The 25,547-nt window shown below is 40.6% G+C and overlaps 2 protein-coding genes across 3 annotated transcripts; one reads left to right on the top strand and one right to left on the bottom strand.

Annotated features, from left to right (window-relative positions):
* Positions 1-7,164: 7,164 nt before the first annotated feature.
* On the bottom strand, positions 7,165-19,259 carry LOC135481231 (SERPINE1 mRNA-binding protein 1-like). Of its 2 annotated transcripts, XM_064761058.1 has the most exons (7): positions 18,926-19,259; positions 15,553-15,694; positions 13,381-13,674; positions 12,336-12,407; positions 10,248-10,322; positions 8,774-9,005; positions 7,165-8,293 (listed from the first exon to the last, which is right to left on the bottom strand). In XM_064761058.1, exons 1-7 carry the CDS (start codon positions 19,167-19,169, stop codon positions 8,072-8,074), a joined length of 1,281 nt encoding a protein of 426 aa, XP_064617128.1. In that variant the 5' UTR covers positions 19,170-19,259; the 3' UTR covers positions 7,165-8,071. The 2 variants fall into 2 exon arrangements, with proteins under 2 accessions (XP_064617128.1, XP_064617129.1); XM_064761059.1 differs by lacking the exon at positions 12,336-12,407.
* A 496-nt stretch (positions 19,260-19,755) lies between these two features.
* LOC135481278 (zinc finger protein 367-like) lies at positions 19,756-24,735 on the top strand. The gene is made up of 4 exons (XM_064761127.1): positions 19,756-20,192; positions 22,300-22,419; positions 22,773-22,917; positions 23,326-24,735. The coding sequence occupies exons 1-4, from the start codon at positions 19,919-19,921 to the stop codon at positions 23,633-23,635; spliced, it is 849 nt and encodes a 282-aa protein (XP_064617197.1). The 5' UTR covers positions 19,756-19,918; the 3' UTR covers positions 23,636-24,735.
* The last annotated feature ends 812 nt before the right edge of the window (positions 24,736-25,547 follow it).

Here is a 25,547-nt window from a genome sequence, read left to right as displayed (position 1 = left end):
TTCAACTGTTGTACTATGTAAGGGAAGGACTCTCTAATCACTTCAACCAGTAGTCCTTCTGCAGTATGTAAAGGAAGGGTTCTCTGTTCACTTCAACCAGTAGGCCTTTTGCAGTATGTAAAGGAAGCTTTCTCTAATCAGTTCAACCAGTAGGCCTTTAGCAGCATGTAAAGGAAGCTTTCTTTAATCAGTTCAACCAGTAGGCCTTCTCCAGTATGTAAAGGAAGCTTTCTCTCCTTACTTTAACCAGAATACCTCCTGGGGTGTGTCAGGAAAGCTTTCTCTGAATACATTAGCCAGTATGCACGTGTGTACTAGTCCATATAAGCAGTCCAAAGAAAGCCAGTATTTATTTTGTTCATAATTAGTGCTTTTGTTATGTGATGAATCCTTGTGTAAATACCAGATCTTCAGAGCTCACACTACATGCACAAAAAACCAGGATGTGTAATTTATGTATCATTGTTATATTGTTGTTATTTAATTTGTGCCAGGGCTGATTATAATTTCTGCCGATCAAGCTTTACCAAACGATAGACTGTAAATTAGCCAATGAATTGCTTTTCGGACGTTTTAATACATAAAAGTGTTATATAAATAAATTAAGTTTTATATTTTTATTGTGATCAGGTGATAGCTATGTTTTCGCAGAGATGTACCCTTAATTTTTACAGATAATTAAATACACTGTACAATTAATACTTTGTTGGAATATCATAATGTCAAACTGGCAACTTTTCATCATGTTAACTATATCTATACTTTCACACTGGTCTTGTACATAGTTCTTTTCAACAGATTGTACCAGTACATAAATGTAGTATTTTTAGAAAAGGAACAATCTCTAAAGGAACCAGTACCCATAATGTTTCAGTTTTTCAGGGAGAATTTATCTTTGCCTTGAAGGAATGTATGTTTTTATCTGTATTTCCCTTTTTCTGGATAACGCGTGAAATGTTTTCTACAGGAAGTATCACATGTGTTTAGTGTTTACAGATAAAAAAAATGCTGGTTTTTTTTGTGGTTAAAAACATGTGAAAATAACAGCAGCTTTCGTCAGCTGTTTTTACACTGCTGTAGTCATAACTTTTATTTTACTAGATGTTGATCAGTTGATTTGACAGTATATGGGTGAGGTTGAGTGACTGTTATGACAGCAAAACTCAGCATTTTCTGTGTGATGCTGTAGCTCTAACAAGCAGTGTAAAAAAAAAAGTCAACAGTGTTAAGGAAAACACGGTTGAATTAACCACAAGTGACGAAAACAGTTATGAAATCCATCTGTGAATGACATATACATGTATTGAGAGACTCAGTAATTTGACTCCAATCAGCTGAAAGTTAAATATTTCGTTTGATCAGTTTTGTACATTGATTCTGTGCAGTGGTTGAAGTGAAATTTTTGCATCAAATTAATTTGATTTCTTGTACAACTTTACAGAATTACAATCAACACTGTCTTAGGTCTGATAAAGCTTAAAAAAAGATTTTGATTTGAAGTCAAATTGTACTGACAGGAAATTAAATCTCAACCTTTCCACATACCTGAATTTTACTTATACACTGTAGTTCATTTATGTGTTACTATGCATTAGCCATATTTGTTATACACAGTGGAAGCGAATATATATATGATCTGTATAAATATTTCCCAAATAGACTTTCAAAACGTGCTGTGACATTTTGTGAATCGTCCCTGCCTTCTGGCCTTTATTATTTGTCTTACCTGTAGAGTGTATCTGTAGAGCATGCATGCTTAAAGTTTTTTTGTTAACCAGAAATCTGGGTGCCTCGTAACATACTTGTTACCATGCAACCACAGATCTGGGTGCCTCGTAACATACTTGTTACCATGCAACCAGAAATCTGGGTGCCCCGTAACATACTTGTTACCATGCAACCACAGATCTGGGTGCCCCGTAACATACTTGTTACCATGCAACCAGAAATCTGGGTGCCCCGTAACATACTTGTTACCATGCAACCACAGATCTGGGTGCCTCGTAACATACTTGTTACCATGCAACCACAGATCTGGGTGCCTTGTAACATACTTGTTACCATGCAACCACAGATCTGGGTGCCTCGTAACATACTTGTTACCATGCAACCACAGATAAACCTGATCCTACTCCTAGCATATAAGTGGACTTCTGTGTAACTATAGTGTTCAGCCCCTTCAGATGAACGCATCTGATTAAGTTGATTGACGGACGATGGCGGTAAGTGCTGCAGTCACTATCAAACAACCTACTCTAATTCTTCACCTTTTCAACCATCTCTGTGACCAATATTTTGAAACATTCTGAGAGAGCTGTGGGGTGTAGAGAAATAACATGTACAGTTTTGTGAAGCTTAAATCTTCAGTGATACAAACAAATCATTAGCGTCATTTTCATAATAATTATATGCGTAAATTTCAGTGAAAAAAGAGCTTTAGTGGTTGAGAAGGTTGACCATTTATAGTTGGTATCTCAGACGTGGTATTAACTTAGACGTTGTCCTTTTGGAATAAAAAATAAAATGGAGAGAAAATGGGAAGTGTTGATGAGTGCCCTGGTGCGCTGTATGACCTGGCACGCTGTATGTCCTGGCGCGCTGTATGTCCTGGCGTACTGTATGCCCTGGCGTGCTGTATGACCTGGCGCGCTGGATATCCTGACGCGCTGTATGCCATGGCACGCTGTATGCCCTGGCTTGTTGTATGACCTGGCATGCTGTATGTCCTGCCTTGCTGTATGACCTGGCTTGCTGTATGACCTGGCTTGCTATATGCCCTGGTGCGCTGTATGCCCTGGTGTGCTGTATGTCCTGGTGCGCTGTATGGCCTGGTTTGCTGTATGCCCTGGCTTGCTGTATGACCTGGCTTGCTGTATGCCCTGGCTTGCTGTATGTTCTGGCTTGCTATATGTCCTGGTTTGCTGTATGACCTGGTTTGCTGTATGTCCTGGCTTGCTGTATATCGCTGTACATAAAGCTCATTGTATGTCTGTACCCGACAGCTGTTACCAGACAGTTGCAGGCCTGAATATACTCTGACATCATTAGTTCACATCTTGTATTGACCTGTATCTATATATACCTCTACCTTTGTATAGTCTCTTATTATTCCTATGTCTCTAGTGTAACAAGCTGGCTGGCTTGCCCACAGAATACTGTGTTTGTATATGACAACTTTGCTATCATTTCTCTAGTGTAACAAGCAGGCTGGCCTGCCCACAGAATGCTGTGTTCACAATTCGCTACAGTTAGAATGTTTACTCTAGCTCGTATATGACAACTTTGCTATCATTTCTCTAGTGTAATGTGCTGGTCAGTCGACTGGTCAGAATTGTTATATCGCTGACCACTGACCCGTCCCAAACAGTTAGCGGATGTAAGACATGCACTGTACATTTTTATCCTGGAACTAATAGCTCTCTTTTTTCACAGATTGTAACAAATATCTAGTGTAGATGAAACTATGCTATCATGGTAGACGTGCAGTTGTAGGTAACAGATACGGGTGGTATTTCTAACAGGAGTGCGCTTTCATGGTAGACATGCGGTTGTTGGTAAGAGATAGGAGGAGGTATTAGTAACAGGAATATGCTATCATGGTAGACGTGCAGTTGTTGGCAACGGATATGGGAGGTATTAGTAACAGGAGTGCGCTATCATGGTAGACATGCAGTTGTTGGTATTGGATACGGGTGGTATTAGTAACAGGAGTGCGCTATCATGGTAGACGTGCAGTTGTTGGTAACAGATATGGGTGGTATTAGTAACAGGAGTGCGCTATCATGGTAGATATGCAGTTGTTGCTACCAGATACGGGTGGTATTAGTAACAGGAGTGCCCTATCATGGTAGACGTGCAGTTGTTGCTACCAGATACGGGTGGTATTAGTAACAGGAGTGCCCTATGATGGTAGACGTGCAGTTGTTGCTACCAGATATGGGTGGTATTAGTAACAGGAGTGCCCTATCATGGTAGACATGCAGTTGTTGGTAACGGATACGGGAGGTATTAGTAACAGGAGTGCGCTATCATGGTAGACATGCAGTTGTTGCTACCAGATACGGGTGGTATTAGTAACAGGAGTGCCCTATCATGGTAGACGTGCAGTTGTTGCTACCAGATACGGGTGGTATTAGTAACAGGAGTGCGCTATCATGGTAGACGTGCAGTTGTTGGTAACAGATACAGGTGGTATTAGTAACAGGAGTACGCTATCATGGTGGACGTGCAGTTGTTGGCAACGGATATGGGAGGTATTAGTAACAGGAGTGCGCTATCATGGTAGACGTGCAGTTGTTGGTAACAGATATGGGTGGTATTAGTAACAGGAGTGTGCTATCATGGTAGACGTGCAGTTGTTGGTAACAGATATGGGTGGTATTAGTAACAGGAGTGCCCTATCATGGTAGACGTGCAGTTGTTGCTACCAGATACGGGTGGTATTAGTAACAGGAGTGCGCTATCATGGTAGACGTGCAGTTGTTGGTAACAGATACGGGTGGTATTAGTAACAGGAGTACGCTATCATGGTGGACGTGCAGTTGTTGGCAACGGATATGGGAGGTATTAGTAACAGGAGTGCGCTATCATGGTAGACATGCAGTTGTTGGTAACAGATACGGGTGGTATTAGTAACATGAGTACGCTATCATGGTGGACGTGCAGTTGTTGCTACCAGATACGGGTGGTATTAGTAACAGGCGTGCGCTGTCATGGTAGATGTGCAGTTGTTGGTAACAGATACGGGTGGTATTAGTAACAGGAGTACGCTATCATGGTAGACGTGCAGTTGTTGGTAACAGATATGGGTGGTATTACTGAACCATAGGAGTATCAGTAAATATATCCGTCAGGATGTGGTGGGTTGTGATGGTTTTGATCAGCGGGTGACAAGCTCTGAAGTTTCTCGGTTTCTGCTAGGTCAAGAGATACATGTGTACATCTGTTTAGTGTTAATGTATGAGGTGTGAATGTTCAGAGCTTTAATCAAGACGACATTTAATACAGTATGGCTGTTTATAGCATTGGTGTAAGTTTAGTATATTAGTGTATTTTGCTGGCTCTTCACCTCATTGTAGTGAACATTGACTTTGAGGCTTATAAAGCTACATGTTGCATTGAACATTTAACTGAACAGGTTTATCCACTTTTCTTTTGAATGGTGTAGTTATCTGAGAACTGGCTTAATATTTTGGAAATGTATGTTCTTTTTTCCTCAGACAATGACTAAGAGTCAGCTTCCCATGCATAAGTGAAATTGTATTGCCTAATATTATACGTCTTTTAAAAAGCCTATTTTGTTTAAGACTGTGTGTAATTTATGTTCAACTGGGCGATCCATACCTATCCTGAATATTTAACTATACTTTGTATAGCATTTATTGCTGGACAGCTGAGTGGTTTATTTCGTGGTGCATCATGGGATTCCATGTTGACACATTACATACCAATACCTGTACAATAGGTTTCCATGACCAGTTGTTTCGGACTCTTATTCAGGTAGATATCTTTATACTGGTTCCTATAGTTACAGAAAATCCCAGATGAGGTATGTATGTTATGGATTCACAGATATTAAGGTTTTGTAGGACTTTTTGATCAATGTCATACTGGAGAAACGTTGCTGTACCAGCCATTATGGCCGATGGTCTGTGATTATACTAGGTTGATACATGCCAACCATAAATAGAAATTCTGTTTAATTTGCACCGCACTGAGGCAGTAATTTTTTTAATACATAATGTACATATTAGCCTTTTATTCCCTGATCATAGCCAGTACAGCATGTGATTAATTACACTGGCATGTAGGAGAAATATCCTTCAGGACTAGACCAAATATTGGAAACTACCTATAGAGTGTGCGTATTCAGGTTTTTAAATGTATTATACAGATTTTACACTTTTGAAGCACTTGCCATTAAATCAGTATTTTCCAAAGTTTTGGTGTTGCGGACTTGTTATTCAACACTAACAGTTTCATTTTGTTACTAAAGTTTGCACATTTCGAAAATTTAAACAGAATTAAGCGAGGCTCCACAGCCCCAGCTTTAAGACTGAGTTTTATTTTGTGAACGGATTTGGAAAGTCGAGGATAAACCTTTTGATCCATACGGAGTTACTTTTACAATCCTGGTCCAGGGGACCGCTCGAGCCGACTTCATTCAAGATCTCTGTATATTTCTGACTATTAGCTGGATTTCATGTTTTCTTACATTCTGTGGCCTAGAAAATATTTGTCACTAATGTGACATAACCTACAAAGTGCATGCTTTACTAGGCAATATCCCTCTTGTATGTAATGTAGAACTGAAATTTTTTTTTACACATTTAAAGATTAGAATTCAGAGCATTGAGTGTAGGAGCCATGGTTCCAAGTAATGTCCTGGTTCCGACTTCAATATGATAGCCACAGATAAGCAGTGAGCGGTGTTACAAACGTCTAACAGGCAAGCTGTGTCTGCCTCTCTGGTCGATTCAGGTCTAATGAGACAGTGTAGGCCTTGATATAAACAGTGAACGCTTTCTCAGTTATGAAGTGTAAGAACATTTGTCAAGGTCAAAATTTTCTGCTTTTGGTATCAGAAGCGATTAAGAAGCGGGGTTGATTAAGAATCAGATGCAAGGAACCCTTGGATACATTTGGTAAATCAAAGAGCAAAAGTAAACTGCGTTTACCATTGACTCCATGGAAATTTTCTCACAATACAGATTGCTCTAACTCCTCAACCTTTACCCATATGAAAGACCAACTTTCAGTGCAATTAATGCACATTTTTAATTTGACTTTTGATACATTCATTGGATTAGTTTCAGGGCTTGACAAAAAGCACAATGTTATCACGATACTACTCCTTGAATACACAGCCTGCAAACATGAATTACATTCACTCCAAAACATCACCAGACATACCACATGGTTCCTAAACATGACCCCATATCCTACATCACCTTGAAAGATCTAGTGCTTCAAAATGCTTATCGAAAGTAACTGAAACCCCCCCCGAGACAAGACTTTCTCATGGAACACTCGCTCCATGACAGAATCATGCAGGACACCACATTTAAAAACAGCCACGGTGACAGCAAGCTGGAAAGTCTTTTCGTAGAAAATGTGAATTGACGACAAATTATCAGAGATGCTCAACTCAACAAGGACCAATGATGTGATGTTACCTAGTTACAGATGGCTTTATTATTCCATTTTACTATAAACAAATAGTGGTACAGAAATTCTCACACCAGACATGGAAATGGACAATCTTAATTTAGCATAATGAAAAAGTAGCTATTACTTAGCTTCGTCATTGACCGTCTGGTATATCAGATGGTAATGTCTACCCTTGCAAGGGTATCAAAAAATCCATAATAACAATCTGAATAAGGTCTTCCTCAGCAATAACTTTTGTTTTTGTTTTCTTCACTTTTTGAGAAAATAGAACATAACAGTCTAAAGCCCTTTAAATGATCCAGGCTTTGGTAGTAAGTAAAAAAAAAAAGAAAACAAAACAAAATCAGCACTTTCTGGCTATGTCATGACTTAGTTACGTCACGCTCCACAATATCATTCTGAAATCAACATGAGTTTTAGTTCGTACAGTTTGTACATAAAACAACCAGGTCTGTACAACTGGTTAAGAGTTCTGGTAACCAAACTGGACGCTAAAGTATACATCAGCTCTGTCCTTGCCATGTGAGAACCAAAACGATTTGTGTAAACAAGACCTAACCAAACTGGGGAAGAGCCAGGAAATCCGCATCTTGAATCTGGAGCTCTGGTCTTTTGTTGGCACTCCATTAATTTAATCTCCCATTAAGCACAATAAATCGAAGTCCTTTGGGCAGCAGCAGCAGCACCTGAGGCTGTGCCCCATGATCCGTGCAGCATGCCAGCCCGTCTACATTCCATTGTAGACCAGGTAGTCAAAGAGTACACAAGAATCTATGGTGATGTAAATGCAAAAATCCACAATGGTTTGAAACCTATGACCCCATTTCTGTTAAGGTCTGGGTGAAAACTGAACAAGTCCACCATCTGCTGAGGAGACAGGACTGGGTGGGGGGGGGGGCCTTCACGCCACCGTCTTGATGACCCCCAGACTCGGGAAGTCATTCTCATCGTCAAACCTCGGCGCAGCTTCGCGCGGACCACGCCTCTCACCACGACCACCACCACTGGGCATTCGCCCGCCACGACTGGCACGCGGCCGCCTGCCTCCACGCCCACGGCGAGGAGAGTCGTTGAATGTGATTTTAATGTTCAACAGGGCCTTCTGACGTGCTCTCTCGTCTTCCTGTAAGGTGAACAAAGACAATACTTTAAGACTAGTTTTGTTATATCAATTGAATCAACCCTGCTTTGGAAGTTTCAATATCACGGTGTCCAATTCAGTTCTATTGTAGCACAAGTTAACCTTTAGCGAGAACCAAGCAGTTGGCTGAACAATGGACATGTAATTGTGAGAAAAAATAGAAGTACAGCAAGTTGCTGATCTTGAAATTTTGTGCTTAACTGCCCGGACAGGAATTTTAGAATACCAAAAGAACATTACCTGATGAAAACTAAAACTAGAAGAATGCATATGTAATGTTTTTGCTTTAAATGGGCTACACATAATGGTTCTTGTCAGTCATAAAATGAGACTTTCACCACACTATGAAAACAAGTGATAACTTGTGTGTTTACTGTAAAAGCCAAACCTGCTAATGTAGTCTTGTGAAGTTGGTGGCTCTCTCAGACAGCCTTAACACATTGCTCTCATGCTACACATTACCTCTTCTTCCTCCTCACTTTCTTCCTCGCTCTCTTCCTCCTTGGGTTTTTTGGCCAGTTTGGTCATCTTGCGCCACTGACTGTCATCCACGCCTTCATTGGGTTTGCGGATGTTGAACTCAGTCTTGACTCTGTTCCGGGACTGGAGAGCTCTCCATTCGTCCAGCGTCATTTGTTTCTCCTCTTCTTGAGGCTCCGCATCGTGGGCTGGCTCAGACAACTCCCCACTCTCACTGAAACACAAACATACACCTTAACACAGCAGTCCAGGTGAACCTAGGGACTGGCCTCCACCACCTGAGGAGATCTACATAATACCACTTATCAGGTGCTGAGTTTCAATGAGCACCTTATCTGTATATCAGGACGCCAGAGTTACAACGACTAGACTTCAAAGGGAGACTACCAGAAAGAAGACTAATGTTTTTCACCCTAACTTGTGGAGAAATTCTCGGTTAACCTTTAACTCCCCATACTGCTTTTACATTAGTGCCACCACCAGAATCCACAGAAGCACATCTTACACCTTCGGATCAGGAAGACTATATTCTGCATTCTGAACTTTCCTCCTACAGTATACATAGTAATTGACAAAGACCCGACAACTGGTAGATAATGTATAAACCAGGGGGGAAACAATCTTTTCCATCAAAATCACCACCCCTTCAACTCAATTAGTAAAATCATTCATTTTGATCATTAGCTGCTATGAAAATCCTGATTTCCTATAAAACCAGCTGAAGATTTTCATCCCCGACAATGCCGTATTCATTTTCATTTCTGACAAGGTCGTATTCATTTTCATTTCTGACAAGGTCGTATTCATTTTCATTTCTGACAAGGTCGTATTCATTCTCATCCCTGATAATGCCGTATTCATTTTCACCCCTGACAATGCCATATTCATCCGCACCCCTGACACTGTTGTATTCATTCTCATCCCTGACAATGCCGTATTCATTTTCACCCCTGACAATACCATATTCATTCTCACCCCTGACACTTGTATTCATTCTCACCCCTGACACTTGTATTCATTCTCATCCCTGACAATGCCGTATTCATTCTCACCCCTGACAATGCCGTATTCATTCTCATCCCTGACAATGTCGTATTCATTCTCATCCCTGACAATGCCGTATTCATTCTCATCCCTGACAATGCCGTATTCATTCTCATCCCTGACAATGCCGTATTCATTCTCATCCCTGACAATGCCGTATTCATTCTCACCCGACACTGTTGTATTCATTTTCACCCCTGACAATACCATATTCATTCTCACCCCTGACACTGTTGTATTCATTCTCATCCCTGACAATGCCGTATTCATTTTCACCCCTGACAATGCCATATTCATTCTCACCCCTGACACTTGTATTCATTCTCATCCCTGACATGGTCGTATTCATATTCATCCCTGACAATGACGTACTCTTTCTTATCCATAACAATGTCGTGTTGTGTGTACATACTTGGGATCCTGATTTTCCGTGTCCTCAGTTGGGGGGTGGATCTCCTGGCTGTCATTAGCATCCTTCAACTGTTCACTGCCAAGAAAAAAACACGCATGAAACCACTGAAATTCCTACCCTCTCACAAGTTCTAAAATAAGTCATTGTTTACTCCATTAACAATTTACACTGTACAATAACACTGGCCGGGTTTAAAGATGAAGGTAGAGGCAGAACCCTTCAGGAATCACAGCTCTCCCCCAAGCACCCGACAACCTCCCAACATTGCTCACTGCTCTACCAGCAGCAGATGGATCAGAACATGCCCTATTGCTGGTTAAGGGCCCAACTACTACCAAAGTGACACCATTAACTGCTGAGTTTGTTTCATCAATAGTTATACTGTCCATTCAACTTGACTTCTGCTTGAGCAGTACATTATCTGAATTTTTAAAAATATTTTCACATATCAACTGAAAAATAAGATATCAAACGAATCTCTACAGTGCATAATGAACAAGGTAAGAACTTGCAACCAAACATAAACTATTTTAAAATACATGCAGTCACCACAAAACCATGGGAATTGTTAGATCTAAGGCAGGGTGAGATCAAGCCAAAAATAATGGAGAAAGTGGATATTTACCAACGGCCTTGTAGTATATACCCGATGAGAGTTAAATGCCCACAAAGAGAATGTCAAGTGAAGACAAAAATCTTAATGAGTGAACCTGCTTCACTCTATTCCAAATTAACTCCGTTTACCGTAAAGTGTAATGCCATACAATGTGTATGACAAGTTTTATGTGTTGGAAACCCGTGTACCTTGGCTAAACCACTCTGCTTCACTCAGAATTGAAAGCATCCCACTTCGTCATCAAACTGCTCAGATCTTAATCTCCCCGCCACTTCCCTGCCCAAATGCTACACGCATTGTATGTTCACTTTAAAAGGCGTGAAGATTCATTTGGGTGTCCAGTAAGGTAGCCCCTTTCTCAAAGTGTTTAAATCGTAAGAAGCGTATCTCCACAACACCATCAGCAGTTCCTTTCTAAGAGAGTCAGGATAAAAGTATGCCTTCCATAATATACCCATTCTTAAATGGTCTTTTTTGTTGCACCCTCATCATGCCAGACCTACTGTTTTTAGTATTTTAATATAAAATGTCTTCAAGCAAAGACAGGATCACTACATCCACTTTACCTGGAGGTAGGAAGTTGGCAAAAAAAGTATAACAGTGACGGTATGCAAAACAAAACTGTTAGTAACACAAGGAACATTTCACACCAAACAGGTCAGTAAATTCTGACAAATCCCAGAAAGAGAACACCACCACTAGAAAAATTAAGATCACTGTATACTCCATTCTACTGGACTCCAAATGAGCAGAGTATGCTATATAGTGAAGGTATGACATGTACAGCAATAATTCATTGTTAGTGTCAAGAGAACAAAGGGGACACGGCCACCCTCACAACACTTTAAACACCTTCCATCCAAAAGGGTTTTTTTCTGAAAAGACACTTTCCAGGTTAAATGACAAGGAAAAACCAAAAAATTATTATTACGTATTGTGAAAGTGGCCATGGAGACAAGGTCAAAGAAGGAAGTGAAAAAAGCAGAGCAATCGGCATCATTACTAGGTGAAAGAGTGAACTATTACCTGCATTTTGTGAATAAAGGTGGAGCTAACACATGCAAGGTAACTGCACACAATCTAACTCAAGTGGTGCGAAAACCAGAGGTTTCTTGAGTTGAAAAGTAGGCTAATCTATACATAGAAAAACCTTGCAAAATCAATACATTAATAACGCAAGCTGTTAAATAAAATTTGCATTCTTTTTTTCTTGGTGATTAGTAGCAATTTTCACAAAAACTTGACTGAATATGGTTGAATGCTAAATCAACACAAGTTTTACACAACCAGAGGGTGGAAATGTTCCCTGGAAATCCTCCTCATGCATTACGACACTACAGGACCAGCAACTCCCACTTCTATTTCCACCCCACTCAAATGGTAAAGAAACAAGCTGTAGTTTTTCACAAGCAAATTTTAGTTTGTAAGGCAGGGAGAGGAGCAGGGTCAAGGTCCTCACTATACACACTTACTCTAGCTCATCCTTGACGGACCCCCAGTTGTGGGCACCACCACCATCCCGCTTCTCAACAGACTTTATCCCTCTGCAAAAAGGCCATAGTTTCCCTTATCATCCCAAATCAGGCCAGAACAGCCGAAATGGAGCAAGGACAGATTTAGCAGAGGTCTGCTTTCAATGGAGCCCTCTGTATATATTGTTATGCCTTTGGCAGAATGCTCACCGAAATTTTACATATGAAAGGAAACGATATGAAAAACTTAATAAATCCATTTATAACATATTTGGTGTGAAACAATGTATCATAAAGAATGTGCCAAATGAATCAGTCATCAAAACAAGACAGGTTTCCAATCATAGTTTTTTTTACTTTTTCCATTATTTTCAGACTTCACACAGACATTGCAGATGCACCTATACGTTCAGCTCAGGCCCACAAAACAAGCTTTGAGTTAAGACAATTTAAATAAATTTTTTCTCCTAATTACTAAAGAAAACTATACACACTAGTGTTCTGGAAAATGATATAGTAAACTGACATTCCATACCCATCATCCAGAAGAATTACCATGAAAATTTGTATCCAGAATGACTTATGCATGGACACCTAATTAATGCCATTGATAACAATATCCGATAAGCTCAGGCTGTGTTAACCCATCACCCAGTTTTTGCTGGATGACTGTGCAACGTGCAGCTAACAAGGGGATGTGCCAGGAGAACTCAAAACATTACCTCTGTAGCATGGATATGGCATAACTGTGCTGTAATAATATTGTCCTTGCAGCCAGGAAATTAGGCTTCATTACTAGGAAAACTGACACTTTACAGAATGAGGTTCCTGGCACGGTACAATTCACCACATCATTGCACTAACTTCTAGCATATTCCCCCTCCTCAATGGCAAAACACTGCGCTCACATATGATGTATGGTTTACTATTTAGTTGAACTTGCTAAAACATACAAGAGAGACTTGCCATGAATTCACCACTTTCAACCCCTCTAAGCGGCTATGTACACCCTACCAACCGTTCAGTATTCATGGGGAATACTTACGTCTTATCACTGCCACTGTGTCTCTCGTACTCCCGCCTGCCTTGTCTGTCATTTCCACCTGGTCCACCGCCCCGTCCACCTCTTCCACCACGGCCACGACGACCAAATCCCCCACGTCCACCTCTGGAACTGTCCATTCTGTTACCAAATCCACTTTCCTGTCGGTTTCCAAATCCGCCTTCCTGTCTATTTCCAAATCCTCCTTCCTGTCGATTTCCAAATCCGCCTTCTTGGCGACTTCCAAATCCTCCACCACTGCTGCCTTCTGATCGGTTCCCAAATCCACCACTTTCTCTGCAACAAGAAAATATCAAGAGACTGAAGGGTCACCAAGGTAACAGAAATAAAACCAAGGTTCTGGGGTAACACTTTGGTTCATATCTGATCAGAATCCGGTAAAGCAAAGAGTTGTTTTTCATCACCTATGTCATCGGATGGCACTCGGCATCATCATGTCAAATATGAACACAAGATTACTGATGTGAACTCTCCCGTACAGAATACACAGGCTGCATAAAGCTAATTCACTAGCACATCTCTGAATGAGCATCATACCGATACACACTAAAACTTTGTTCTGAAGGCAAATCTGACCTTCACCATTACTGAAACCATTCAAAAGCCCAGTCAGAACAGGCTGCAAACATTGACCCATTGTACACTAGTTTGTGACAGAGCTGACATCTAGCTTTCTTGATTTGGTTGATCAGTCTCGCAGGCAATTAATCCTCTTCATACCCGATTGAATAAGGAGCACACACCCAGTTTTAGCACTGGATTACTAACATTTTAAACTAAATTATGGGCCATATCAAACCTGCGAATATCCTAAACCTAAGATTCAAACGAAAAGAGTGTGTTTACCTAAGTAACCATTACGAGCACTAGCTTTGGCATGATATATCAGGGCTCTCCACGCTCATACAGGAACACCTGTATGATGGGTTATTCTCATTAGCCAGCTGAGCATTAGCAAAAGAGCTGGGGGTTTGGGAGCTGCTGGCCCCTACGCCAACACTTTTGCAACATGGTCTAAAATACATTCTCTGTCGTTTTAAGCCGTTTGCTGTTGTACATATCAATTATCCATCAGTGTCATTGTTTGTGATATTCAAGACAATAAGTAACAATGGAAACCAGGGGACCATTGATGTCATAGTTTTTATGTCCGATAATGGTTCAATCTGTTTAAAGAATGTACAGAAAACATGGTCTTTATGAAAAGGGGTAAGTAAATTTGACTTTACACCCTACTTTACTTTATTTCGTTTATGAATCACAGGATTCCTAGGAGTCCAATTCAGATACCATCAAAAGGCTGCTAAATTCCAAATCTGAAAGAAACTCAATCCTGAAGCAACTTTTGAGAACTTCAGAAAATTCAATTTACACCTGTTTAAGCTATGACGTATAGATGTAGTAATTGGTTATTCAGGTTTCCCGAAACAGCCAAAAACTGAACTCTTTGCTGAAATAAACTCAATTCTGCAATACAAACCTCAATTCTTTTACTTCTATTACCCTTTGCAACATGCAGTTCTTGATGTTCTAACAAAGTGTGACTTAGTTCAAAATAAACCTTCACTGTATATCCTAATATGGAAATGATGGCAACTGTGTTGATTGGTTGTTGGCTCCTGCATTTTTTAAAAACATTTGCTTAAGTAACTTGGCAAATGTTTGCTTCATATTGTAAACACGACAATAAACGAAGTCAACGCATAGCGTAGCCAGTATATGTTGTGTTCCCCAATTGGTTTGCTAACTTTCGAGTAGCCAATCAGCTCAAATGTTATGTTACTGTACAGCTTGGCAATGGGAACGACAGAAGGATGCCACGATATGTATGTACACATACACAGCCACACATGTAGGTCTAGTGGGAATTACTTCTGGAACTGAAACCAGCATACCTCAAACTATGAGTCGTCAAAGATAAGGGTAACATATTGCTCGTAGGTGTATTATTTGCTCGGTTGAAACTTTGCCCAATACACCCGGCGGTTTGACCAAAAACAGGCGACTAAACCGCTGACCCCCGGCTTTTATGGAAAGGCTTGAATATGCTGCTTCAAACAGATATTCCCATAGTAGAGTATGCATTTACATCATATGACCTTTAACAAGTTCAATGCAAGCTAAACAGTAAAATGTGGAGTGCATGCTGGGTACCTGAATTCCCCTGTTGAGTTGTCTTCCCTTCTCCTGCGATCTGGACGTCTGTCACCATCGTTGTCCCGATGTTCCCGTGGTTCCCTGAAGGGACGGCCTCCACGCTCTGACCGCCCCTGACCCGAGCCTTTTGAGCGGTTATCTGCGCAGACACAAGATACACAGTTACACTGTGCTAACTTTGAAAATGTGACACATCATGTAGGATGCAGGGTCAACACAAAAGTAGCTGGTATAACTTTCATCAAGAATGAACATCAAAACTTAAGCTTAATACACATGAATACTTTTTGAGACGTCACCCATAATATTTGGTTAAGTATTGCTTTGAATGCTGACACTTTGTGTATGATGGCTATGCCTGAGCAAAAAAAAAAAAAAAAAAATAACCGAGGTAATCGCATTCCCCACATTCGATTTCCAGCACCTTACAGCAGGTGAGAGCCCAATACACTTCCAGTTCAAATATACTCTTATCTAGGACAGTGACCACAACTGTGACAGAAGTGGTATAAAACAAGATTTGACGACAACTGTTCACATCTCCATTCTCACTACCATGGGTAACAGTTTTACTTCTTGAATGTGGTAATATGTGCCTTCCACGGATAACTTTGACATATCAAACATGCTGGCAAAAGATCTCTCAATCTAATTTCAAAAACTGAACCACGACTGCAATTCTCCAAACTTTTTAAATGTTTTTATGGCGTGTATTAGAGCATGATTACCTTCTGTAAATCCTGTAGTTGATATGAAAATATTTCTCTTTAATTAAAAATTGCAGACAGACTACACACATATTGTTCCCCTACATGCTAAAAGGTTAAAATCTCCAGTATATGATTAAGCCTTGGTCCTGTGACTGTCACCAGTTACTCATGCATGAAAACCTGCCTTCAGGGTACATCAGTGATCGGACATGCTTGGACACCCAGCTGTGTGCATGTAACACCATGTAACTAGAGAAATAACTCTGAGCAGAATTACATAAGCAATGTTTTAGACCATGTAGCCTCTAAGACCCTTGACAGACAAGCACTTCATAAAAAAACTTTGTGGCAAAGCCAAAACTGTTGTCTAGGGTCACAAATCAAGTATGTGTTGTTAATTGCGCTAATTGTTCTAAAATGAACGTAACCAACATTATCAGGCGAAGTTCTCAAATCATCCATTCTTTATTTCTTAATGCCTTCCCATATTATTTTTTACCTCGTCACAAGCCACTGCCACAGGTGTGTAAATACTTCTTCAATAATCAGGCTATCTAGTTTCGTACCTTCATACTACTTTCCCTTTTCTCTTTATATCCCAGATATCAAAACTCATGCAGTGGTGACAGCTTTAAGACACCTTTATGACAGAAGGAGCCATGGGCGAGAAGGTAGACAGACATAACCCTTGGGCAAACTGATAAGCCAGATCAGTGGGATGTACATTTGTGACAATAAACCTGGTCAAAATTAAACCCAACAGCCTGCATATGTAGAACATTGCACCTAGCACGTAACTAACAGTTCATTTCAAGCACCGTAACCATAAACTTAGGTTTAACTTTGTCAAATCTGTTTTTCGGCGCACAGGCCTCTTGTCATAGTTGTGAAGTCAAAGATATTAAAGTGAGTCTCTCCTACCTAGCCTGAAGATATTAAAGTGAGGCTCTCTTACCTAGCCTAAAGATATTAAGGTCAGGCTCTCTTACCTAGCCTAAAGATATTAAGGTCAGGCTCTCTTACCTAGCCTAAAGATATTAAGGTGAGGCTCTCTTACCTAGCCTAAAGATATTAAAGTGAGGCTCTCTTACCTAGCCTAAAGATATTAAGGTGAGGCTCTCTTACCTAGCCTAAAGATATTAAAGTGAGGCTCTCTCACCTAGCTAGCCTAAAGATATTAAGGTGAGGCTCTCTTACCTAGCCTAAAGATATTAAGGTCAGGCTCTCTTACCTAGCCTTAAGATATTAAGGTGAGGCTCTTACCTAGCCTAAAGATATTAAGGTGAGGCTCTCTTATCTAGCCTAAAGATATTAAAGTGAGGCTCTCTTACCTAGCCTTGTGGAAATGTGCCACCGTATTTACACCCATTGAAAAAAAAAAAAAAATGTTTTGATTCTCACAGAAGGCAATACCTTTATGTCCGATCTAATTTAAAAAAAAAAAAGCCTTTTTTGAAGTAACTTCTGAAAAAGTGGCTAAGAGTATAGACAATTATTTTTCTTACCATAATAGGGCCTGTAGTTCATAACCCAAAGCTTCAGATTTAATTGTCAAAAAACGATCAGATCAGATTGACAAGATAATTCCATTCTGGATGATACTAGCCATGTTTTTTTTTAAAGAAATGAACCATAACTTGTAATTGGTTTGAGAGTGTTAACCTGGTGAAAGGTATTACATAACCAGTGACAACCAAGAAAAGATAGCATGGTCGAGTACAGGTAGAGCCTTTGGCATCTAATCTCAGATGCAGGTGTAGCTGGAACAGGTAGGATGGATAAGCTAAGAGCCGAGCTACTTTAATGATGTTATGGGAGTTTTGGGGAATTAAAACCTTTATTTTTACAGTCTTTTACCTTATGTTGGCGTAAAATGTGCAACATGTCTCACAAACTTTTCATTCATAATTTCTTAGCCAACATTCCTAACCCCAGACAATTTTGGTTTTTCCTGTATACCTCAAGCTGAACGTAACTGATCAGTTTTCCCTATAATGTTAACACAAATGCAACACCTGGCATATGGGATATCAGAGAGCCTCAATGTTGTATGTTCATGGTCAGTTTGACAAATGAAGAAGGCCATTTATCATTCGACAGGTATACAACATGCAAACAAGAACAGGAACAAATACACAGAGTAAATCACAAAAATTGGGATGAGCTCTACTTCAAATTACAATACCAGATGACTCGACTTATTGCTTCACTTCCATCTTAATTCTTTAACCTTCTCACGCGTACCTCTAAATGGGGACACCTAGCGTGCCAAATTTGTGTACTGTCCATCACTTAATTAATACTGACCCCCTGTCGCTGCATCTCTAAACAGCCTGCTAGGGTATTACGAAATCAGATAAGAGCACATGGTCACAATGCATTGTAAACACTCTATTCATGTTACTTTTAGGCTATTACATCAGAAATACCTCCCTTCACACAAAACGTGTTGATTAGAAATGGAACTCTATGTAATGAATGCAAAGTGAAAACATAATTAAGGCCTGATAAATAGCTTAAAACGCAGTTTCCTCCATTTACCTCAACACGCGTGTAGGCCTGACTACACTTATTTCCCGCAATTTTCAATGTGCAAGATCATGTTTACAATGCAAATCTGGACATATTGCACCAGAATTTCTTGACACCTGCAGTTATACCTTCTCTCCTATTCGTATTTTGGTCCTGTTGCTTCACTTTCTGCTCTGGTTCAGGAGGAGCAACAGCTTTTTTCACCTGCTTGTTTTTCGCAGTTTTTGCAGATTTGTCGGACTTCGGTTTTACCTCGTCCTTCTTTTTCTTTAGCTGCTCCTCCTGCTGCCTTAATATTTCTAAAGGATCAGCATCCTCGTCTGTAAAAAGTGAATATTTGTTGGCAACTGCTACGCCGTATGTGGTCTCCATTATGTCCTCTCTTGTCGGAGGATGGCAATGGATTTTTCACCACACGGCTTTAGAATCCCATGAACTTTCTCCAATATGGCGTGCTCCTTGTCGACTATGTCACGAGCATGCTCGGTAGAGCCCTAGATGCATGCTGGGTCCTGCTTGGGGAAGGCCCCTCGGTGATGTCATTATTCCATAAAAGGAGTCCTGGCGGGAATTCCCTTGTAAAACGAGCTGCACATGGGAACAGTGTGGACTAGGGACATCGAGTGGACTCTGACATTTATCATTTGCAATAAAAAAATTAAAAAAAAAACAAATAGCCACTAACAAATCTGCCCCTCTGGAAGTCTCAACGTACCTTATTTAATTATGAGGTTAATGTTATTAGTGTCTTCGTCTTTACAATTTCTTGTATTTCGCACGACGTACGTATTTACGCGTGTAGACCCATATATATATATATATATATATATATATATATATATATATATATATATATATATAACTTAAAGTGGATGTAAAATAGGTTAAATTCCCGTCATCCCCATCAGGCGGGAAAATGCAAATGTGGGTGATAGGCCTGAGTATTGTGTGTTGGAGGGAATACCATGGCCTATTTAACACGGCTACAGGCATAGACACGACAGCTATCGGTTTTTTCATCGGGTTCAATACTATACCGGTAGTGTCCTTTACAAAACGATTTCCCATGTACCGTTAGTTCGTCACCTCAGCACTCGGCTACTAGCACACAAACAGTGAAGATGTTACCGTGGAACTGGAGCGAGCCCAGAGGACGGGGAAGGCGGGTGGTTAGCCCACAGTCGTCATGCTCCACCCCGGACAGTAGCGGGTCGGAGGCTGAGGGTTCATCCCCACCCCTCATCGGACGACACCGCAGGGGCCGACCCAGAGCCGATCATCTCCTATCTCTACAAGTCCAGGGGTCATCATCCACCAACACCATACAGTGTTACATCTGTAACCGAGTGTTCCCCAGGGAGAAGTCTTTACAGGCTCACATGAGAACACATACAGGTGAGATAGGTTAATTTTTTTTTTTTAACAACCAGACTGAGAGCTATATAGGCCACAAAGAGGACATAAATCGTGACCTTTAATTTTAATTAAATAACTCGGCATGTGTTTTTTTTTTCTTTTCTTTTTCATACTTTTCATTCCTTTGTCTCTGGCATAAATATAAGCCTTATTATTTCATTACTATAATAAAAATGACTGATATATGTTCAAGCATTACAATAAATGTAACATTATTTTTTTTATATTATTAATGATAATTTTGATAGCGTATATGTTCTGCTGTAAAACTGTGCCGGCGAATGAGGTTTCAATAATATAAAATTGATATTCCCTAAACCCGAGAACGTGATATTATACTGGCAAATTGCACCTGTACTTGCACCATACATACGAACAAATGGGAGTTTAAATGGAAATTGGTTGGAATATTTTTAGCTGTGAAACTAAAGTGTAATTCAGTTTTATGTGCTCAGCTTGTCAGTACATGCTCTCTAACTTGCTTTTTATATTTAAATACCCAATTAGATACTTTCGGTAGGGGATCTAGAAGCACGAGGCTACTATCCCACGCTTCAGTATTCGTGAATGGGCCTTTAAACATGTCGGATCGTGAAGTGACGCATGGCCGGGCAAAATATCTCTGCTCTCTCACAACATAACCACGGCTCATGCACACTTATGTGCCGTTTCCAGGTTTGTAAAACGCCTGGTCTTTAATTAACATACATGTATTTCTTAGCTTCAGCCAGCCTTGGTAAACACGGCTTTATTTACGGGCAGTTAGCATGGAGATCTCTGTCATGTCTGAGCTTGGCCAGATGTGCGCTGGGAGCGAGCGTCGTTGTCTAGGTTACGCGTGCAAACGCTCCGCGGCAGTGGGTCATTCCTGACTGTAGGTTGTCCGAACTTGCCGTAACATGCTGCCAAACAACAACCGTTTCTAAGCCGACCGAATTTGTGCATGTATTGTGACGTATGGAGCGACGAAGTGACCTAGATTTGGTTTTGTATGTTCCCATCAGTCAACTGTGTAGCCATATTGATCAACTGAATCAACTAAAGTAAATGTAATTAATAAAACATCCTCTTGATCACGAGACCACTAGCCACGCCCACCTTTACGAGGAGGCTCATATGTTCCCTGTCAACATATCAGCTAATACGCTCAGATTTTTTATTTCATTTGCCCCAGTTGTGGAGTATGGATCTGATGGATATGTAATGTATGACTTGCCCCTGCATGTAATGTTCTGTGTATGCTATTTTGGCAAACAAAATATATTGGTGTTAATTTCATTATTTCCGATGACGAATTGAACACATGAGGCTAACTACACAGATATGGTAAAAAAAACAGTACAAATGAGAGACTCCTAGTTCAGATTCTGCCTTAATCTGGTCTAGTTAAAAAAATTTTAAAAAGTGAAAAACAAAAAATATACACACACTGTGCTGAAAGTTGGCCTACAGTTGTTCCAATAAAGTTGCAGTTACGTTGAGAATAATACATGTATTCTGTGTTACAAAATGTGACCACTTTGATACCTTCCACAACAAAATGATTCAATGTGCAAGCCAGGCAGGAGCAGGACTTAGCTATACTTCTCCGGCCATGTTCTTGACAAACGTTCACAGGGGGCAAGTATGACAGAAAATCCCAATCAAGTGAACTTACATGACAAACTTTAAAAATATTGCCCATGTTCAAGGGTTGAAATAATAGGGTGTCCATTTGTCCCACACACTGATAGGTCATTTTTCTGAGAGACAGTTGGAAACAGTTACTTGGTACATGTGACAGCTTTGTCTTCAACATTTTGGGGCCAGATTTCAGCATATCAGTCTTTATTAGAACATAGAATTTTTATCTAAAGTTTTGTACTTGGAGAAAGAATGATTATGGCTTAATGCCACACTAACAATTTTTCAGCCATGTCGTGGGGTGTACTTGGAGAATGAATGATTATGGCTTATGAGATTATTTCACCAGTTATACCATCTTTCGTTTACACTCACAAATTTGTTTTCTTTCTCGAACGGCCTTGGATTATCCGTGGTATGATTTCAGAATATCACCCCATCTCCCCATATCCCTATTTTTCAGGTGAGAGGCCATACAGATGTGATTTCCCCAACTGTACAAAGGCCTTCTGTCAGAGTGGTCAGCTTAAAACTCACCAGAGGCTTCATACTGGGGAAAAGCCATTTGTTTGCTCAATCAGCGGTAAGTGTATACCCGTAACAGGTGCTTGCTTGAACAATCTCCTCAGTTAGCAGTAAATGTGTACCTGTAACAGGTGCTTGCTTGAACAATCTGCTCAGTTCACAGTAAGTGTGTACCTGTAACAGGTGCTTGCCTGAACCAACTGCTCAGTCAGCAGTAAGTGTGTAAAATGTGAACCTGTAATAGGTGCTTTCCTGAACAATCTGCTCAGTCAGCAGAAAGTGTGTAAAGTGTGAACCTGTTACAGGTGCTTCACACACGACGATATACAGTCCATCCACAAGCCCCGCTACCCTGCCTCAAGATGTCTGTCGTTGATTTACCCTTATTATCTCCCTCTTCGTTTTCCACAGGTTGTTCTAGTCGCTTCACACACGCTAACAGACGATGTACACTCCATCCTCTCGCCCCGCTACACCGAGTCAAGACGCCTGTCGTTGACTTACCCTTATTATCTCCCCCTGAACAGTGTGACAAAGTGATGCAGTGGCTGGCCAGGTAAGTGATTATGGATGTCTGCCTCATATCAGATCAGTGTAGTTGTGAGGAATGGTTTTTGTTAAGACAAGATGCCACTGTATTGTGACGTTGACACTTCACAGAGTGTCTGACAACTGCCCATCAATATGCCATGGCCCTTACTGACTTAGCTGGCTGAAAACCTTACAATTCAAAATCAAAACAGCATCACCACAGTCACCTTTGTGCTTCAGTGTATAAAGTATTATTTAGATCAGTAATGTTCTTCATATTTAAAAAACAAATACACTTATTTTAAGTGATTATATGTGATTTTGTACATACTGTGTGCGTGTTATGTTACTGAAGTGTGCCTGAGAAAAGATAATTGTTACAATTCAGCTTCAATTCAGTTAACTTCAAGGCCTCTTCTGTTTCACTCGATAGGCATGCTGCCCAGAAGCAGGAGACGACCCCATCCAAAGCCCGAGCCGACAAGTGTAAGAGAGAACTGGACGAGGGGGCCAGCTGCCAGCATGTAGAGGCGCGCAAACGAGCCAGGGATCTCTCTAAGCACGACAGACTCACAGATAGGCGAATCAGAGTGAATGGATGTAGACAGTGGGTCCTTGAACAAAGACACTGGGTCGGTGAACAACCAACCTGTATCCCAGAACAAAGTGATGAGGCTCGTGAGCAAAGAGATAAGCTTATCTCAGCAATGGCTCTCATAGAGCTGGCCCGAGGAGTGATGTAATTTTTCTGACAACTATGAAAGGTGCTGAATTTTAAGTTATGCTGAATCTTTTGCCTATTACTACATACATTCTCATTGTCTATCATTCAACAATTCCAGATAATTTTTGTCGTTTTACATATTTGTACTCATCTCGCTGATTTATGGAATCAGCCCGACTTTGTGAGGGTTCACGTTTGAGGTGTGTAGTGGGTGATCGTTGTGTCAACAGTCTTCTGTGTTATTTGTAAATACATGAATAACAATGAGAAGTTACAAGGGGGCTATATAAAAGACATGTCCACGTTTATAACATTCCAGAAATGTATGATTATTGTTTTTCACTTAAACTCATTTCATGCATTCATTAGCTTTAAAAGTTAATAAACAAATATTTGTACCCATAGCATTTCAAATTAAGAAAATTTCATATTTCACATAGGGTTTTCTTTTTCGCATATGCATGTTTCAGTGTAAAAAACGTTCCTTCAATATCATTCACACAATTTGCACTTTGTCCATTACCTGTACAGACTGCACAAACATACATTATGATTTATGGGCAAATTCTTCCCTGCTGACAAACGATTCACTTTCGTGTACTCAGTACAACACCAACATACGTCTGACAATTATTTCAGTTGTTCAACATGTTTTGCTAAGATGGAGGAGTTTTTCATAGCTTACGTCAGTTGCTCGCTCAGTCAGTTTCATGTATCATTTTTAGTTTTGTTTCTTTTTTGTTTTTACTCCATCATGCATAGTTTTCATAAGCCATTTCTGAGCCAGTTATCTGTCGTCACTCCCATGTACAGGTAGAGGTAGAGGCCTGAATTTTTGCAGTCCCATCATGTTAGATCAAATATTTGTGTTAAAATTATTTACAGGAACAAGTGCAACTGAATCCATGAATCTGACACCACTGCCTGCTTGTTTTAGATTATCATCATCCATTTGTTTACACATTTTGTACATTTTTTTTTAAATATTGAAACAAGTGCTTTACAACAATATACTTTATGCTAACAATGATTGTTTACAGCTATGTACCATTTTACCCCTTCAGTGCAGCTATGCAAGACAAAGTAATTTATTTTTGTAAATACTTACTTAGTATTCAGATCTGTTTAGAGGTGCACAAATAAACACAAGGATAAGATCGATTTCCAGTTGTGTCCTTTTTATTAAAAGTTTGTAATATTTTCAAACTGAGTGTTCACAATGCAGTTGGGGGCCACATTGTAAACAATGGTTGATTGTTTTCCTGGATGGTCATCAGATAAGAGGAAACCGAGCAGAGGACAGGGGAAACTGAAATGAGGACAGGGGAAACTTAGCAGAGGACACTGAGCAGAAGACAGGGGAGACCGAGCAGAGGACAGGGGAAACTGAGCAGAGGACAGGGGTAAACTGAGCAGAGGCCACTGAACAAAGGACGGGGGGAACTGAGCAGAGGACAGGGGAAACCGAGCAGAGGACAGGGGAAAACAGGGGACAGGAGAAACTGAGCAGAGGGACACTGAGCAGAGGACAGGGGAAACTGAGCAGGGGACAGGGGAAACTGAGCAGAGGACAGGGGAAAACGAGCAGAGGACAGGGTAAACTGAGCAGAGGACACTGAGCAGAGGACACTGAGCAGAGGACAGGGTAAACTAAGCACAGGACACTGAGCGGAAGACAGGGTAAACTGAGCAGAGGACAAGGGAAACTGAGCAGAGGACAGGGGGTAAACTGAGCAGAGGACAGGGGGAAACTGAGCAGATGACAGGGTAAACTGAGCAGAGGACAGGGGGAAACTGAGCAGAGGGACACTGAGCAGAGGACAGGGGAAACTGAGCAGGGGACAGGGGGAACTGAGCAGATGACAGGGGAAATCGAGCAGAGGACAGGGGAAACTGAGCAGAGGACACTGAGCAGAGGACAGGGTAAACTA

Source organism: Liolophura sinensis, unplaced genomic scaffold, assembly GCF_032854445.1.
Source record: "Liolophura sinensis isolate JHLJ2023 unplaced genomic scaffold, CUHK_Ljap_v2 scaffold_14, whole genome shotgun sequence".
Taxonomy (NCBI): Eukaryota; Metazoa; Mollusca; class Polyplacophora; order Chitonida; family Chitonidae; genus Liolophura; species Liolophura sinensis.
Note: the sequence above shows the minus strand (reverse complement) of the source record. Positions and strands in the feature narration are given on the sequence as shown.

What these genes read in the sequence shown, in the direction of transcription:
- LOC135481231 (XM_064761058.1), bottom strand. Translation starts at nt 19,169, where the DNA reads ATGGAGACCACATACGGCGTAGCAGTTGCCAACAAATATTCACTTTTT. An exon ending in AAATACGAATAGGAGAGAAG is followed by an intron (nt 15,695 to 18,925) that starts GTATAACTGCAG and finishes GTGTCTGCGCAG; the next exon opens with ATAACCGCTCAAAAGGCTCG. An exon ending in AAAGTGAGGAGGAAGAAGAG is followed by an intron (nt 8,294 to 8,773) that starts GTAATGTGTAGC and finishes TTCACCTTACAG; the next exon opens with GAAGACGAGAGAGCACGTCA.
- LOC135481278 (XM_064761127.1), top strand. Translation starts at nt 19,919, where the DNA reads ATGTTACCGTGGAACTGGAGCGAGCCCAGAGGACGGGGAAGGCGGGTG. An exon ending in ATTTGTTTGCTCAATCAGCG is followed by an intron (nt 22,420 to 22,772) that starts GTAAGTGTATAC and finishes CGTTTTCCACAG; the next exon opens with GTTGTTCTAGTCGCTTCACA. An exon ending in GTGATGCAGTGGCTGGCCAG is followed by an intron (nt 22,918 to 23,325) that starts GTAAGTGATTAT and finishes TTCACTCGATAG; the next exon opens with GCATGCTGCCCAGAAGCAGG.